Source organism: Orycteropus afer, unplaced genomic scaffold (assembly GCF_000298275.1).
Source record: "Orycteropus afer afer isolate SDZICR_OR568_19922 unplaced genomic scaffold, OryAfe1.0 scaffold00006, whole genome shotgun sequence".
NCBI lineage: Eukaryota > Metazoa > Chordata > Mammalia > Tubulidentata > Orycteropodidae > Orycteropus > Orycteropus afer.
In genome coordinates, this window is record NW_006921593.1 from 28,550,818 (window position 1) to 28,569,412 (window position 18,595).

Below are 18,595 nucleotides of genomic sequence, written 5' to 3' on the forward strand. Positions count from 1 at the left end.
ATATGAGCATTCATTTTTTTTTTTTTTCTGCAAAAACTCAATATTAGGTAATAGTTACATACTAATACAATAACATTCCTCTGCTGTACAGTTAAATCATTGAAAAGAAAGGAGTACTCTAAGAATTATGTACAAAAGAAACCTACAGGCATGTGGAGAGACAACACGCGGTAGCACTGCTAGCTCTAGTTTGAAAATACCTTCAGAAGTAAAATGAACACACACCCTTCCACATATCCAAGTGTACAAGTCAAGTTTCAAGAAAATAAAAAGTCAGAAACTTCTAGAAAGCTGAGTGAAGCGTATGTACACGTCTCTTACGACCCGACGAAGCCCCACCTCGGAGAAGTCGCCAGGTTTCGGTATCACTCTCTTTGCAGCCACTCCATCCCCCAAAGCCCTGTCCTGACCCAGCCCCCGATTCCCAGTGAAGCTCTGCCCAATCTTTCTCGCACGAAGGTGACCATGTGACTGAGGCCACTAGGGGTATGCAGGCCATGCTGTGCTGTCTTTCACAAAGGTAAACACCAGCCTAGTCGTGCCCTCCTCCCTAAGCCACACCATCACCTCCACGTCGGCCTTCAGGAGCCCGGCCGTTTTCAGAATTCCCACAGCGAGTCTCTGAATTCTGCAATGACACCAAACATCAGGAAAGGTCCACATGTGCTCTAGTGCGCAAGAAAGCAGCAGCTACGTTCTCCAGCTCGGACTAAAAAAACGAAAAGGTAAAACGAAAACCGTTCACTTAACAGCAGACTAGCAGTCCTGTTCCTCATGACTCAGTAAGGGTGCCTGATGCTGAGTAGCTAACAGCAAATGCTGAATTTGGGTTTAATATTTTAGATGTTTATTGGAAATTAGGCTTCCTGCTGGGCTGGTCTCTTCAAATCCCTGATCTGTTTGACCAAGTAGGTCTTCTCGTCGTTGAACTGCTCGTCCTCGGTCCTGTCATTCTGGAACTTGCTGAGGAACTCGATGAGCTTGGCCTGGTTCTTCAGCAGGATGTCCAAGATGGGCTGGGTCTTGTTGGGATTGGCGACAAACACCTGCCCAGAGAGAACGCAACGTCAGTTCACAGTGACAGAGCAAGGCCCCGAGACATCTCAACCGCAGCCAAGAGACTCGCGAACACATCCACGCCTCCCCGGGGGATGTGGGGAGTCAGGAAGTTAGTGCTGATGTCTGTGCTACCAGACCCAGCCTTTACAACTCGAAAGGAGATCAGATCAATTACATGTTTTAGCACAAAAGGCACCGACCACCTCACGCCACTGGCCCCACAACACAACTGGTACTACTTCATTTTAGAACTAAACGAGTAGGAACGATTTCTGGGCAAAGGTGGTCAGACTGGATTTTAAGAATAAAAACTATCAGGAAAGCATTAAGAAGCGGTTTATCTTTCCCTCTGTGATGAATAATATTGTGCGCCCAAGAGCAAGGATGGCGAGGATGGCAGGTACTGTGGACGTGTTGTCAGGAGGGACCAGTCCCTGGAGAAGGACACCATGCTTGGTAAAGTAGAGGGTCGGTGAAGAAGGGTAAGGCCCTCAACGAGACGGACTGACCCGGGCTGTGACACTGGGCCCAGACAGAGCCCATTTGGAGGCTGGTGCAGGACTGGGCGGTGTTGCACTGTTGCACGTGGGTCAGGATGAGTCAGAAGCAACTGGTTGGCACCTAACAACTACCTAATGTGTCAAAGAGAAACGGCAGCTCTCTGTATGTATGTGCTTCTTGTCCAAAACCTAAAAGGATACACCTGCTTCTAGTCTTTGTGCTGAAATGCTATACATACCACACAAATATGAAAGTGAATTGAGCCTTCTGGATTTTAACATGAGGTTGGTAGCAGCCCAGGAGTTTGTAAGTGCAATGAGATGCACGACCCTGGAGGACCACACTGCGTGTGGTTCAGGACTCTACCTTAAAGACATGGAAGGCCTCAAACTGGATGTTGCGGCTCTTGTCTCGTAGAAGGTTCATCATTAACTTGAGGTTCTCAGGTTTGCTGATGTACTTCGTCATAATCGTGAAGTTGTGTCTGTCCAACAGCAGCTCCCCGAGAAGCTGGGAAGACATTTAAGCAGTTACTCTCACACTGCCATTCGAAGAACAGCCAAAGTCTTAAACATAATTCATTCTACAATCATCCTTACTAAGCACAGGATGCTACAAAGCATACCAATGACAGAGGAAATGAGCTGCAGACAGGCCTGGAAGCTGTCAAGTGCCTGGTCATTATTTTCCCGCTAGGTGAACACCCACTTGCCTTTAGGAGTTTAGCATTGAAAGTAAGTCTGACAGCACTTTCTGAAGGGATATTCAAAGTGTCTGTGAGACAGTCTGTAAATGCCAAAATGACTGCAAAAAACCTGCAAATTAAAATCCATCTTTAGAGTACCATTGGTCCCCAACACTGCTCCGTGTGTTCACAAGGCAGTCTGCGTGGCCCGCTGCTGTGTGTGTACGTGGCAGTCTGAGTGGCCCAGTACTCCGTGTGTTCACGAGGCAGTCTGCGTGGCCCGCTGCTGTGTGTGTACGTGGCAGTCTGAGTGGCCTAGTACTCCGTGTGTTCAGGAGGCAGTCTGTGTGGCCCGCTGCTCCGTGTACGTGGCAGTCTGTGTGGCCCGCTGCTCTGTGTGCGTATGTGGCAGTCTGTGTGGCCCAGTACTCCATGTGTTCACGAGGCAGTCTGCGTGGCCCGCTGCACCATGTGTGTACATGACAGTTCATGTGGTCCGCTGCTCTGTGTGTGTCCGTGGCAGTCTGTGTGGCCCAGTACTCCGTGTGTTCACGAGGCAGTCTGCGTGGCCCGCTGCACCGTGTGCATACGTGGCTGTCTGCGTGGCCCAGTACTCCGTGTGTTCACGAGGCAGTCCGTGTGGCCCGCTGCTCCGTGTGTGTACGTGGCAGTCTGTGTGGCCCGCTGCACCATGTGTGTACATGGCAGTCCATGTGGCCCACTGCTCCATATGTGTACGTGGCAGTCTGTGTGGCCCAGTACTCCGTGTGCTCATGAGGGAGTCTGCATGGCCCGCTGCTCCATGTGCGTACGTGGCAGTCTGCATGGCCCAGTACTAAAATAATCTGCAGGGCGAGTGCCGTGCTTCACAGCCCTACAAATGACCATAGTCTTAAAAATGGCTGTCCGAGTCTTCCTTCACATGCTGGCAATTCTGAAGTGTAAGAGGTGGTCTCTAAAGCCTTACCTAAGCAGCCCAAGGATCCAGAATTTGGTCAAAGGCTATTAATTTGTCAACAAAAAGCAGTTTCTCCTACGAAGAGGCACAGCCTCCTGTGACTCTGATCCTGCTGCCCATCCACGTTTGTGTAACATTGGGGAGTCCATCCTTGACCTCATGGAGTGGCTCCTGGCACAGGGCTTCAAGGACCTCAGGGAAGACGCCCTATCCTATGTGGTCTATGGCCACACCAGCAAAGCCCCTCTCTCCCACTTCTCAATTTCAAACACAAGGTGAAGAGAAATAAACTATACAAATAAACCAACTGGCATACCTTGAGTGACTGTCTTTTTGTCACATAATTTTCTGAATGAAGTAACTTTTCATATTCACTGAAGAACTAAGAGACAAGATAATACACACCAGGGTTAGTTTAGAGAGGCTGGAAGAATCATGTCACTAGGTGTGGGGGCATTTCCAACACCATAGAGGCCAACAGTTGCCTAAGCATTCCCATTTCCCACTGTTTGCCTGTTTCACACCCTTCTTGTGATGCCCTCGAGAGTATCCCCAGGTGACACCTCGGAGGATCACCTGTCACAGTTATCTCCAAGAAGAGGGCCCCTCCCCCCCAGCCAGGCCTATGTACAGTTCAAAAATCGGGCCCTCTCCTGTCCCTACAAACTCCATCCTTATAAAACTTAACTCCCTTTCCCCCACTGTTGTCAGTTCTCATTTCCAGTGGTTCGATGAGAAAATTCATAGTCTTTACAGATGAAAACTCCACCAGTTTCAAGCACAACATGAAGAGACAAGCAAGGAGAGAACATCATCACACACAGATGAGAGCAGGGAGACAGCACCGCGTCACGTCAACACAGCTGTCCCCGAGGTGGGACTCGGGCTCCAGCCGAGAGAGCCGGTGTATAAAGGGAGGAGAGAAGATGTTCTTGGGGCAGAAAAAGGGAAGATCAGCCTGAGTGGAGACCCAGACAATGAGAAACGGTGTGGGGTTAAGAACCGACAAGTGTGCACTCAATTAACGAAGTGGTCTCTGACAGGCAGAGTTCACTAAAGCGGTCGGGGTGGAGGTGGGTCAAAGCAGGAGGGAGCAAATGGGCAGTGAGGGAAACACAGGGGGCCAAGGGTACACTTTGCAGAAAACTGTGGGGGAGAAGGGAGAGAGGCAGCCAGGAAGGCTGGCATCTGTGTGTGTTCCCAGAACGCCATGGCAGCCTGAGAACCGCCCTGCCTCTGCTGGCTCCCAGCACTTCCCCGAGACGCCGTGTGGTCGCCTGTCTGTACTGTAACTGATGCCCATGCTCCAGGCCGAGCCCTCATCAGCCATCATCTGTGCTTGAAAGCAGGGCTGTCTGTTCTGTAAATGTCACTTTATTGGAGGCCAGTCACACATTTGTTTATGGATCATCTATGGCTGCTTTCGTGCTGAAACAGCTGGCAGAGGTCACATGGGCTGCAGAGCCTCAGGTATGTACAGAAAAGTGCCGTGAGCACCCCCAGAACAAAGCCAGACCTGCTCTCAGGCTGAAGTGGCACGTCCGTCTGCTTAGTAAGCAAGCAGGTTAGACTCCTGCTTTTCAGAAATGCTGTCTCTTCAAATGATCATCAAATTGATAATCCAAACAACTGGTTTTGACTTAATCAGTAAAGAACATTTATACTTCAAGCTCTTGGCAGGAAATGCTATTTTCTGTGGCACGTCATTCTTAGGATAAGCTTGGTTACAAGAAATCACGGCCATGGAGCACTGCCAGGCAAGGCCGTCTGTGGCCTGTGTGGTCCTCCTGGGATGTTAGGTGTTATCCTGGATGAGGACCAGAGGGTGAGGGTGGAGGATGGGCAACGGGCCTGAACCTCTGCTCAGCTCCTCAGAGACACGCTCTCAGGGAATGGCACTTAGCTCAGTACATGGTGGTGAAGTTCTCCTATAAGAATGCCAACAGGAGAAGCGTGTCTCAGGTCCCAGAGCTAGAAAAGGCTATGTTTCTTATGAGCAACTACCATGTATCTTACCTTACAGATATTGTGATCTTTTGATTGATTTAGTGCCTGAGGCATTTGACTGCTAGCCAGAAGGCTGGCGGTTCAAACCCACCAGACACTCTTTGGAAAGAAGGTTGGGCAATCTACTTCCATAGAGATGCTGCCTCAGAAACCCAATGAGGGGTCGCTATGAGTTGGGACCGACTCAATGGCAGTGAGTTTTGGAGTTTTTATGCTTTGGCCATTAGAAAGCTCAGAGCCCTATGAATGATAGAGGCTTTGCCAGAAGAACTAGATGGTGCCCAGCTATCATTACTGAATATACTTATTAAAGATTCTATAGAAAAATACTGATCAAAAGGGGGAAAATGCAGAAGAGAATTTCAAATTCTCATGGAATCCAAAAATATCCCCTGAAGTCTTCTTAAAACCAAACAATAGTTTAGCTTACCCAGTAAAGAACGTCTGCCCTGGTCTTTTAAGAACTATCTATGTGCAATCAAATTGACAACAGCAACTTGAAAGATTAGATAGGAGGCTTAAGAGGCAGTGAGTTTATGATAAGGAGGAAAGAATAACCCAGAGAAAGAGGATGAGAACTGTTGCACATCTTGAAGAACATCATGGAATGGTACACGTATAAATGGTTGGATGGGTGCATGTTTTGCTGTGTATATTCTCAACAACGACAAAAGAAACAGACTTTTAAAGATGGAGCTCAGAGCCCGAATACACAGGAGTTTAGAACATAAAATCAAAGCGTTCTTACTTGGTGTAGCAAACTCACCCTAGGCTCTGAATCACCCAGATGCCCCCATTCTCGTTCCCCCTCCCTCCCCAAGATACCATGGTACCATTAGAGACATTTCCGTTAAACACCTCAAGTAAATTTCTGTTAACTGATATCATCAGTTAACAATGTGGAAGAGAAAATGTAGGGAAATATTTTATAGCAAAATCAAACAGATTCTACTGCCTGTAGTCAATTTCTTGGAAATTAGTCTGCAGTTTTGGTCTGCCTTAAATGAAGACATTAATATGCTTAAAGATTTTTGAACCCATGTGTGATGGTTTCAAACAGCTTACTGTGTTCCAGACCTTATGCACTTTGCACACACACTGTCACAACAGCCCTTGGGGGCGAGCGCTACCATGAGTGTCCTTGTAGGGCTAAGGGTCCTGAGGGCCCACGGTGGGGCGATGGAGGCCAGACTCCAGGTGGGCCGAGGCCAAAGCCCAAGGTCCTAACCACTACACAGGGATGGGAGACAACGACATGCTGCCATTTTAAGCCAACAAACATGACAGGAAACCGACTCCAGTCCAGCGCCACATGGGTGGAGGTAAGAGAAAGGAGCAGCAGTGCTTATGCCCTCCGTGAGGGATGTGCCACGTGCCCAGCGCGGTGCTACGGGAGCGGGAAGGGAAAAGGACGCATACAAGGATTACAAAGTACAGGTTTTCCTGCTAAGAATCTTAGAAAAATCTTGCTGAATAGCAAAGTGAAGAATGAAGTAGTAACGATACTTAGGATTTCAGAAATCTTGCTTACTAGTAGAAGAACTCTCATGGAATAGGGACAGGACTGGAATTTCAATTGGATTGTTACTATCACAAATTCTCTAATGGCATCTGTGAACCTTACACAGCTTGTAAAGTAAACCCTACGCCCTAAGCAAGCTCCTGCGGGCGTCCCGGGCAACCTCCACGGAAAGGTCTAGCCGGCACGGGGTGAAGAGCAGAGGGACTTGACCTGACCGGGGATGAGTATTTGGTGAATTAATGATGTATGTTTCTGTCAGGTCACCCACAAGAGGGGCTGTACTCATAAAGCCCTTTCTCTGCCCAACTTTCCTTGGGTCACAGTGAATCAGTGTATTCAATATAACACTGGCCTGACAGATGCTCCAAGCAAGTGCTGTGGTCGTGTGGATGTGGAAAGCACCAGAGCACTAGCTGCCCCTTGGAGAGGCCTCAGGTCTGTGAGCGGGCCCCATCTCGTGTCGCCTACCCTGCAACATCCTGCCCTGAAAGCCCTTCACACCCAGGCTTTCGCCTCGGCCCAGACCCGAGGCTGCTGTGAGGCTCACAGGCTGAGTGTCAGCCGAGCACTGAGCATCACTGACCACCCTCAGGGCATCACCATCACCTGGAGTGCAGCATCAACACCACGCTGGAAGGGCCCTTACCACGGGCTAGTCCACACCCTCATCTTACAAATAAGCACTGACTTCTAAGTCCCTGCCCACGCGGGTAGATGCCTTGGCCGTGACCACAAGGAGTCAAGGGCAGAACGGGAGCAGGACCCAGGGTCCTGCCTGCTCCAGTGCAGGGAGTGCCTCCACCTGGCAGCTGCTGTGGCCCCTGCTCACTCTACCTGGAGGCAGCAGGAGTGCAGAGCGAGGGATGGGAAAGGAAGGCAGGGTTAATCTTCCATAGTGAGCTTCCTCTGATCGTAAGTGCACTATCATTCAGTAGCAAAAATGCTGTAAGGGCAGTGTGTCAAGCACCAAGATCAAATCCAAGTTCTAACGCTTCATATGCTCTTTCAGCAGGAAAACAACACTGAGGATTATGCGTTGTTTAAAAACATGACTCACGCAAAGTAAACATTCTGCTACAAAAGTGAACTTCACCTTTCATTTCTGGTCACGGAAAGCTGGGCTATGCTTTGCTCCTGGGCCACATACTTACTCGGTCATAATGCTGCTCCAGAAACTCTGCACTGAGCAACTTGTGTCTTGTAAGTAAATCCTAAAGCAAAAAATAGAAAAAAAAAATTATTCTCCATCCAAGGCTTTCTTTTCTCCCAATTAAAAGAGAATTCTAAAACATTCCATGCCATTTTACCTCATAAAAACTGTTGTTAAAATTGCTACACTTAAATACATTTGAGCGTAACTTTTACTTGAGATGTTGATCCTATGCAAGAGTAAATAAAATGATTAATGACTTGAAATTGTGATTTTTCACAGTATATGATTACCTGCAGGTCTATAGCTCATAGAAGCAAAACTGAAAAATAAAACAAAAAAACAAAAAAGACAACCAGACAGATAAGGAATGGAGACACACACTTAAAACAAGGACTGAAGAATTATAGGGAAACAGGAGTAAATGGCTGTGGTAAAATGTGTCCGAGAGTGCCGCACCCATTGAGTAGTGTGCTCCTGCTGAAGAAAGAGGAAATGTCTTCATTAGGACAAGTCCTGGAGATCCCACTTTCTTCTTCCGATTAACGTTACCTCCACTGTTAACAGTGAACGCAACCTTACCTTGGACATAAAATAGTTTCCGAAAGCCCCTCATTGTGACATCAAGCTCAACTGGCATAACATACTACACAAAAACATTGTTCCACATCCTACTTTGGCGATGGTGACTAGGACCTAAAAAGCTTGCAAGCGGCCATCTAAATGCAATAATGGGTCTCTCCTCAGCCAGAGCAAAGAAGAATGAAGAAAACTAAAGACACATGGAAATAATTAGTTCAAGGGACTAGTAGTACACCATGCGATTCTCAGCCTATACAACTGAGACCAGAAGAACTGGATGGTGCCTGGCTACCACTGTCAACCACTTGGAGGAGGATCTATGTAGGAGATCCTGGATAGAGTGGGAGAACAATGTGAACAAAATTCAAAATTATTAAAAAAAAAAAAAGGGGGGGGGGCACACACCAGGTTTGCTGGTCAGATAGAACCTGGGGTGGAACCCCTGAGATTACAGCCCCAGCTGCCCTTCACGTCTGGAATTGAACCCACTCCTGTGGCTTCCAGCCAAACAAAAGACAAGCATATGAGCTGAACATTTATATTAGGTAGATACACTCCTTGGAGAGATCAATCATGAGAGAACAGAAAGACTGTGTATGCACAGGGAGACAGCTTGGGGGGCAGACGTGCATGGGAGGGAAAGATACAGGGAAGAAGTGGCTATAGGGAGGAAGTGGGAGGGGAGCTGTTGCATTGCAGGAGATTACAGTCAATGTCATGAGACAAAGAATATGTGAATTGCTGTATGAAGATGAATTTGCTCTGTGAACTTTCACCCAAATCATTTAAAAAAAAAACACAAAAAAAACCCCTTGTATTTATTATAAACATTAGCTCCAAAAGTAAGCAGAATTATGCTGTAAAAATGAGGAATTAAAAATGACTGTCCTGCAGTCTCATTCTGCATTCCAAGAGTACCTACTATGTGCCAGGGAAAGTTCTAGGTGGTGGGGCTACAAAGACAAAAATATATGGTCCCTGCCTTCAAGGACCTAAAAGCTGGCAATGGCCTAGCCTTGCTCTTAGCAGAAGAGGAAAGAGAATGGGGACACGTGCCAGGAGGAGCGGCCAGTCAGTTTCTGGTGAATTGATGACGTATGTTCCCGTCAGGTCACCCACAAGAGGGGCTGTACTCATAAAGCCCTTTCTCTGCCCAACTTTCCTTGGGTCACAGTGAATCAGTGTATTCAATATAACACTGGCCTGACAGATGCTCCAAGCAAGTGCTGTGGTCGTGTGGATGTGGAAAGCACCAGAGCGCTAGCTGCCCCTTGGAGAGGCCCCAGGTCTGTGAGCGGGCTCCATCTCGTGTGGCCTATACCCTGTAACATCCTGCCCTGAAAGTCCTTCACCCGGGCTTTCCCCTTGGCCTGCATGCCCACAGCACACTTCAGACCTCCACTCCCACGGTGCTGCATGGGCATCCTTCCGACTGCTCTCCCACATCAAAGCACTGGTCACAGCTGTGCCGGGATCTGTCTGTGGTGTTATTTAACTAGTGTCTCTCTCCCACTGGCCTGTCAACTCCATCAATGCAAGGGTCATGTCCATTTTTATTACCTTAGAATCCCAGCACCTGCACAGTACCCAGTACCCAGTAAGATCTTAAAGAACAGTAAGTAATTAAACGAGCCAACAAAAGTCAGAGAACACGTTTGGAAAAACACCACACTAACCAACCTTCAAAGTTTGCTTTTAAGCATTTTAGGAGCTCTGGTGGTCTAGTGCCTAAGGCATTTCACTGCTAAACAGAAGGCTGGTGACTCAAACCCACCAGCTAACTCCTCGAAAGGAAGGTTGGGCAATCTACTTCCATAGATATACTGCCTCGGAAATCCAAGGAGGAACCCACCAGCTAACTCCTCGAAAGGAAGGTTGGGCAATCTACTTCCATAGATATACTGCCTCGGAAATCCAAGGAGGGGTCGCTATGAGTCGGGTCCGACTTGATGGCAGTGAGTTTGGTTCAGTTTTCTCAATGGCTTTGGGGTAGGTTGAAAAGGGGTGCTCCAGATTTAAGGAGCAGCTGAGCCCCAACTCGTGATGGGATGAGTCCTTCGTTGGGAAGGTCCCTCGAGAGCCTCGAGGGCCTAAAGGCAGAAGAGGAGACGCTGTGAAGAGGGAGCAGTGGGCAAAGGCCCCCATGAAGCTGGGAAGGGCAGGAGGTGGGGACAGGGCCGGGACCTTACTCCTGAGACAAGGAACTTCAGCCCGGGAACCGAAGCTAAAACTTTTGGAGGACTCACACCAGGATTAACACAGCAGAATAGAAAAGGACAACAGTGAGTACCTGGCCACTGTCCAGCACCTGGGTACACGTGGGCTAGACCAGCAGAGGTGGTCGGTGAGCCATCGAGGGGAAGAAGGAAAGGACCCCAATCTCCCACCTACTGGAATTTCAGTCTATCCCAGGCCATGACAGATCTCGAGGAAATGCTGGGGCTCATACCCCAAGTCCAGCAGACTGAGGAGCCAAATTTTAGAGTGGGCTGAACAAAAAAAGAGCCCTAAAAGGTATGTGAGTTTGGGCCCCAAACATCAAGTAAAAAGCCAGCCCACTAATCCCTGAAGACTTACCGCTAACCTGGGAGTATATTTTCAGAGTCTTGTCAAGTCTGACTATTGGGCCCAATTTCTTATTTGATGCTTGACTATGTCCAAGGACAAGGAATTCAATTGTTCCAACTGTGGTTCGCTTTTGTGGCTCTTCTGGTGCAGGTGTTCTTCCTGCACTAACGCCAAAACCTATGCCCGGTGATTTCCAAAAACCGTCAGAGCCAACTCAACACATACAACCCACACTCCGTAGGACCTAACTTCAAACACAAGCAGAGCTGCTGGCAGTCCCTCCCAGGTTTTCTCTTCTGCAGGCTAAACAGGTCCAGCTCCTTCAACCACTCCTCCAACGGCAGGTGCTGAGCCCTCACCACTACTGTCTTCTGGAAGGCATCTGTTTCTCTGCGTGTGGCGCCTGTACAGAACACACTTAGGTGCTGTTCCCTGAGAAGCTTATAGGTGACTGAGCCCGTCACTGAGCTCCTTAGGTTACAAGCTATGTTACTGCATGTTGCTTCTGGGGCAGCAGCATCCCACTATTTAACTTCACTGCCTGGGTTCAAATTCTGCCTCTCCCACTTAGTGACTGACTTTTATTCAACATGTCAAGGCTTCAGTTTCCTCACCTGTAAATGGGATAACATACCTCCTTCATAGGGCTTTGTGTGCATGATGCAGAATTACCTACAGCTCAGTATTACACACAGTAACCACTGCGTTTTGTAATGATTAACTTACTATGATGCCTTATTCTCCATCTCCTATTTATACAGGTGGGTCTTCAAGTGGAAGCCTTCGGTTATCTACATGTGATTTCATCCTGTTGCATTCTGGCCTCTCTGGTCCTTATGGATCCACTGTTCTCTGCTATCTTTCCCATCAAGGTTAGTACTTGTGCACGTGAAAAGTGTGCCTGGTCACCCTTCATCTAAGTCATCCATGAACATGTTCAAAATGGTAGGGCTGAGTGAAGGCCCATAGACCCCTGTCTCCAGAACGATAGCAATCCACTTACTGGCACCATGTGGACACGGTGTTCAATTAGGTGTGTGTCCCCTACCCTGAAACTCTACTGACCTCAAGATTTCCTATTGTTTCCATGAGAATCCACTTGTAAAATTCTTTAAGGTCCAGGACATTCTCACTGCCATAGAGGAATGACTGTCATGCTATTCACTGCACACGCACTGTGTGAGGGACAGAGTCTTGACAGACTGCTGTATTCACCCACATGTCACAGGGGAGGAAACTGAGGTCAAATCAATGGGAGAGCTGGGATTTGAACCCAGGCAGCCATGCTCTTCCCCACCCTCATCTACTGGCATCTAGGAGATTAGAAGGGCTGCACTCATTCTTGGTGAGTCCATGTTGGGTGCGAGCACCTGGCTTTCTTTCCAAAATCCTCAGGAACCATCTCTTTGGAAATACTTTCTAGAACCTCACACAGGAGAACCATCAAGCTCTACGCTCCACCGTCCTCTCTGGGTACCCACCTTCTCCTACTCTGGAAACTGGAAATATATGCGTTGGCCTTCTGATGCCCCTCCCCATCTACTTAATTCCTCAAAAGAGAAAACACATCACTGCTGCCAGGAGTTGGCCCTTGGGCTTGTGAGGCCAGCGCTCATTCCTTCAAGCTAAGGCTCTCACACATGTTCAGAGCAGGAAGCTTTAACCTCCTTTTGAGACTCTGCACCTGCTCTGGGGCTTTCAATCCAGGGTCACGGCTGAGCTGCGTCTGTCTGAAAATGTTTGGGTGCAGAGGGTATTTTCTGGGGAGATGACTCTTGTTACTCTCTCAGACGCTCTAGTTTCCTTTTCCACTACACAGTGGATGGAACCCCACCAGGAGAAGCACTGCTTCCCGTCCTGCTGGCTGTGAAGGCTGATGGCCTCCCCTTGGGTCTGTCTCTTGGCTCCAACTGCAGTTTCCTTCATGGAGTGGGAAAGTAACTTCAGTGGGGTCTGGCGGTGGGGCCACCCAGAGCTGACGATGGTAGGTCTGTGCCTTTTCCTATTGGCTGTCTTGCTTATGGGCTCGACTCTGCTTGCTGGAGGGCTGTCTGCTCAGGTGCCTCTTTCATTAGCTCCCCCACCTGCTAGGTAATCAGGCTTCCCCAGGACTCACAATCCCAATCAGCTTCTCAAGGCTCTCTCTTCCAGAGCTCACGCTTGGGACCTGGAGCTGCCTTGTGAAGTCTCTCCCTTCTTCAGGTGGAGACCACCTACCGGGCTCCGCCCTGTCCTCCCCTTCCTGCTACCATGACTTACCCGGCTCTGTCCTGTCCTTCCCTTCCTGGCTACCATGACCTAACAGGGCTGTGTGTCCTACAATTACGCTATCGTGATCATTTTCTCCTTGGTGAGGATTTAATTCAAGGAAGCAACCTGAACTGAGATGCAACTAGCAGCAAGGCCAATCAAGGCTGTGTCTGACATTGCATATCACATGATGGCATACAGGCAGCACACCCCTCTCCCCTCTCGGCCATTTGCCATCTCTGCCAGGAGTGTATCAGCCACATGAGCTGGGGGCGTTCTCCCACCACACTGCTCCTCTCTCTCTCACCCCCTGTGCCCCAGTGGCCCACCTTTGGGCACATGGCTTCATTCCGCAGGTGTATCTCGTCTTGACACATGGTGCTACACCTTCCGTCCTAACAGGCGTGGCTGCTCTGAATGGGGCACACCCTTTGTCCCTGTGTTCTCAGCAGGAGTCCTAGCCCACCAAGGCTGGTGATGCCTAGGCATCCTACTGACCACTCTGGGCAGCCGTCTCAGATCCACTGACCCATGAACATCCCAGTCTGATCAGTGCTTCCAACACCCTTCTTAATCATTTGGGACATTAACCATCAGGCACTTTTCACAGCTTATTCTCATTCAATGTGAAACACTCACAGGTGCTCAGGCTTTCAGCCCAGCTTAAGTTTAGGCACTCATGTCTTCTGGGGGGCATACCTCACCCAGATGCTCTTCAAAATCATAAAGCTAACTGGACACAAGAACCGTGGCCACTTCTCACTGTCAGTGTTCACGGTCTCTTAGCTTGGTAGTCTACATGTCAGTATGCTAACATCTGTTGTTGTTGTGTGCCATCAAGTCGGACTGACTCATAGCGACCCCTCCTTGGGTTTCCAAGGCAGCACCTCTACGGATGTAGATAGCCCTACCTTCCTTCCAAGGAGTGGCTGGTGGGTTTGAACTGCCAGCCTTCTGGTTAGCAGTCAAGTGCCTTAGGCACTGAGCTCCTATGCTAACTCCTACTATATTAAAATAATATTTCTAAATATTCACTTATAAAGTCTACGAAGATCAGACATTACATACAGGAATGTTGCATATAAAGGCTTGTCCCCACTGTGAAAAACATTAATAAAGAGTACCACTTTATTTGTATACTTTAAACCACATAAAATTCTACCACTGAAAACCAAAATGTGCGAGTCACACAACGGTGCATGCTGTGTTGCTGTACTCCACGCCCCTACACGACAGGGGAGGTGCTGGGCATGGCGCGGTGGGCCGCTGCTGCTGTGATAAACCCGCTCTGGCCGGGCAGAGGGGGAGAGAGCAAGTCCACTGTCTCCCATCACAATGTGGACATCTCTGTCCTAAACGTTCCTGTATACAAAGACATGTATATTTTAAACCAGGATGGCCCCGACAGACGTCAACTCCTTCATCTAGTGCTTAACCAAAGACACTGCTGCAATGACTTCCTGTGCGTCTGTCATCTGTACTAAACAGGTACTTTAACAGAGTTTAAAGTATCATTTTGACCACACAGGACTTCTGCCTCTTAAGACTTTAGAATCTAACTTCGCCACCCCTTCTAGGATGTGACCATCCTGCATAAACCTGAGCAACACGCACCCATGACCATGAAAGCTTCTCTTTTCCCACTAGAGGGCGGCAGTGTGTAGACCAGGAAGGCAGAGGAGGTTTAGGGAAAACAGTGGGCCTGGAGTCTGACTTGCAATTCTGTTTAGAACTGTACCGTTTTTATGGACATTACCTTGAAGGTCGCAAATGCGTCTGAAGCGATGTCAAATGTTGACATCTCCACATATCTGAAGAAGTCATCAAACTGTTCCGACCACAAAATGATTTTGGCAAGTGGCTCGTGTCTGATGCACTCCCGTAACATAATTCCACAGTTCAGAGCTATTTCTGGCGATTCATACCTGCAGAAAGAAAGAGAAAGTGTGACCACTCAACTTGGAACACCTGAAGTCTTTACGGCAAGATGTTTTCAGACGCATCCTGACTGCTGTGAACCCGAGGGGGCCCATGGTCACTGCTCTCAGGGAGGGCTTACGCTACAGTGTGCACACATGCTCGAGGTGGTGATGACCACTTCACCCCAAAGAAGGACTCCGCCACAAGGGTGCCCACAAAAGCTGTCCTACAGATACAGCTCAGACTCTATGCTAAATGATCTGAAGAGGAATACTGAGAGTCACCCACATGGGGAGGAGTTTTACATGTGGTGCTCTCCACCAAGAGCAGAATCAAAACATAACCAAAACAAAACACCCATTTTGTTCTAAATTTATCAACATTTAAAAATATGATTCCAAATTCAGAAAGTCATCATATTTCAACAGGCCAAGCAAATAAATATGCAGGCGCTCTGGTGGCACAGTGGTCAAGGCATTTGGCTGCTAACAAAAAGGTGGGTGGTTCAAACTCACCAACTGCCCCCCGGGAGAAAGGTGAAGCAGTCTGCTTCTGTAAAGATGTGCAGCCGTTTGAGGGTCACTACGAGTTGGAATCAACTCGATGGCAATGTGTTCGGTTTTGGTTTATCAAACACACAGCATGTGTACTTTGCTTTGACCCAATACTCAGACTGGTACATTCAAGGACCTCAGCAACATGTTGTTGTTAGCTTCATTATTTAAATTAATTTACAATTAAGTAACTGCACATGGTCTGTAGGTACTGTACTGGACAGCAGGGCTCTATGGCTTGCTTCCTTTTTCTACTTCAAATCTTCTCATGTCATTGTCACCAGTCCTAAATGCTTCACTGAAACATCTTGGGTTCATTTTCTCTCTCCTTTTCCACAGCTGTACTGATTCACACCTAGAACCCTGCAATGGTCTCCTAATCACCCTTCTGTGATCCATTTCTCATCTCTGGGGTTTAGTGGGAAGATGCCATCCCACTTTCAGTGCATGTTGCCGTTTGGTGGAAGCCTGTATAACTGTGTATATAAGCTGAAGAAACAGGCCTCATCCTACCAACCCAGTGACCCCCTTGGAACATATCTGTCCCACTAATTGTATCAAAAATCCTTATTACTTCCCCCAAAAACCTTTTTTTCCCCATCTCATTCAAAATGCCTTCTGTTACTGAAAAATAGAGTTTTAACAAAAAGGCAGAGATAATTTTGAAAGGGTTTACACACTGTCCACCCAAGTCTATCAATAGCGTATCCCTCCATGAGCTTAACAGGCCGCTTCTCTCAGACCGAGGCAAACTCCTGAGCTGAGTCTCCAGGCTCCCCCATCCATCTCCGGTACAACATCGTCTCCCACTCTCTACAGAGCTTGCAGGTGGTCTCCTCATTGCTGCCAGTCGTGCTGGGTCATCCCTGCCCCTGTACCTTTGTGCTCAGTGAGGTGACATGAGAACGTCCTCTCTCTGCCTTGGCACATTCGGAGCCATCTTAAGTCCCTCTCTTTTACTAAGCTTTATCTTCCTGATCAAACCCACATGTTCTTCCCCGAAGTCCTGTAGGACTGATTCATCATCTCAGGTTGTGCCCATGCTCATCAGCGAGCAACATTCTTGTGAAACACTGCAGCGAAGAACTTCCACACTAACTGGCTCTTAGGCTATTTTGTGAACCCACATTTTACCACTATCAGGCTTCACTGATCTTTAATAGGCAGGAGACTAGAAGGACAAGGGTAAAGACAGCTTAGTATAACAAGTTGGGCAAGTTTTGATGGAAGCTTGTCAAGCTTATCTGAAATGTGTACCTCATAACCCAATGAGTACAAGGCAAACACTTTCGCCATACAGCCTATTAAGGCTGGAGCAGAGAGTGTGTTAACATTTAAATGGCCAGTGAAAGCAACTATTGCCTCCAAATGCAGTGTAACACCAGCTACAAGATTATTTTCAAATATATACTAATACTGGTGAGTATAACAAAAAACAAAACCACTGCCATGGAGTCAATTCTAATTCACAGTGACCCTATAGGTCAGAGTAGAACTGCCCCCAAAGAGTTTCAAAGGCTGTCATCTTTATGGAAGCAGACTGCCACAGCTTTCTCCTATGCAGAGGCTGGTAAGTTCAAATTGCATGCTGAGGCCATAAATACTTGAATGTTTGATATTTTGGAGAAGTATGCGGTCTTCCAGTTAGCAGCTGAGTGCTAGAAGGGCTCCTTACTGGCTGCTGCTGTTAGGTGCTGTCAAGTCAGTGCCAACTCACTTTAACTCCACATACCACACTGGCCAGTCCTGCGCCTTCCTCACGGCCACGGCTGAGTCTGGGCCTACTGCGGCAACCACTGTGTCACCCTGTTACTGCGGCAACCACTGTGTCACCCTGTCCTGGTGAGGTCTTCCTCTTCTTCTCTCACCCTCTACCAGGCATGACGTCCATCCTTCTCCAGGAATCAGTCCCTCCTGGTAATATATCCAAAGTGCTTGAGACAAAATCTCTCCATTCTCACGTCTAAGGAGCATTCTGGCTCTACTTCTTCCAAGACAGCTTGGTTTGTTCCTCTGGGAGTCCACGGTAAATTCAATATTCTTTGCCAACACCAAAATTCAAATGCATCAGTTCTTCTCCTTTGTTCATTGTTCAGCTTTCACATGCATATGAGGCAACTGAAAATACCGTGGCTTGGATCAGGCACATCTTAGTCTTCAAAGTGACTTCTTTGCTGCTGAACACTTTAAAAAGGTCTTTTGCAGCAGGTTTGCCGAATGCAATACATCATTTGATTTCTTGACCGCTGCTTCCATGGTGCTGACTGTGGATTGAAGTAAAATGAAATCCTCGACAACTTCAATACTTTGTTTCATTGGCAGTATAAAAACCAAAACCAAACCCACTGCTGTCCAGTCAATTCTGACTCACAGCGAACTCTATATAGGACAGAGTAGAACTGCTCCATAGGGTTTTCAAGGCTGTAAATCGTTACAGAAGCAGACTGCCACATCTTTCTCCCACAGTGTAGCTGGTAGATTCAAACCACTGACTTCTGGGTTCGCAGATGAATACTTTAGCCACTGTGCTACCAGGGCTCCTATTATCAGTATAATTCCCCCAAAACATCCAGCATCAAAGTATTTATAGCCCAAGTAGATGATTACCTAGTATGGAAGTAGTCTAAACTAATTAATCAGCAAAAGTACAAAATGTTAAAAGGCTCCCTGACCAGGTCTGAGGCAGGAAGCGTACAAAAAGAACAAGGGGACATCCTGAACCAGAAAGCAAGGAAGCTACCAAAGAAAAAACTGAGTCCAGTCCTGTCAAAATGACATAGGAGGCACCTTGAAGAAACTCCCAGTGGCCTAACATGGGACAATTTCACAATGATGCTTA

General features: G+C 47.9%; 1 protein-coding gene across 1 annotated transcript in view; it reads right to left on the bottom strand.

Annotated features, from left to right (window-relative positions):
* Positions 1-857: 857 nt before the first annotated feature.
* Positions 858-18,595, bottom strand: part of CAB39 (calcium binding protein 39) — a 46,872-nt gene continuing 29,134 nt past the window's right edge. The window contains exons 4-8 of the mRNA XM_007942101.2: positions 15,039-15,207; positions 7,884-7,943; positions 3,520-3,585; positions 1,927-2,070; positions 858-1,046 (exon numbers count right to left, since the gene is read on the bottom strand). Coding sequence (XP_007940292.1) covers positions 858-1,046; positions 1,927-2,070; positions 3,520-3,585; positions 7,884-7,943; positions 15,039-15,207 — 628 coding nt within the window. The remainder of the gene's footprint in view (positions 1,047-1,926; positions 2,071-3,519; positions 3,586-7,883; positions 7,944-15,038; positions 15,208-18,595) is intronic.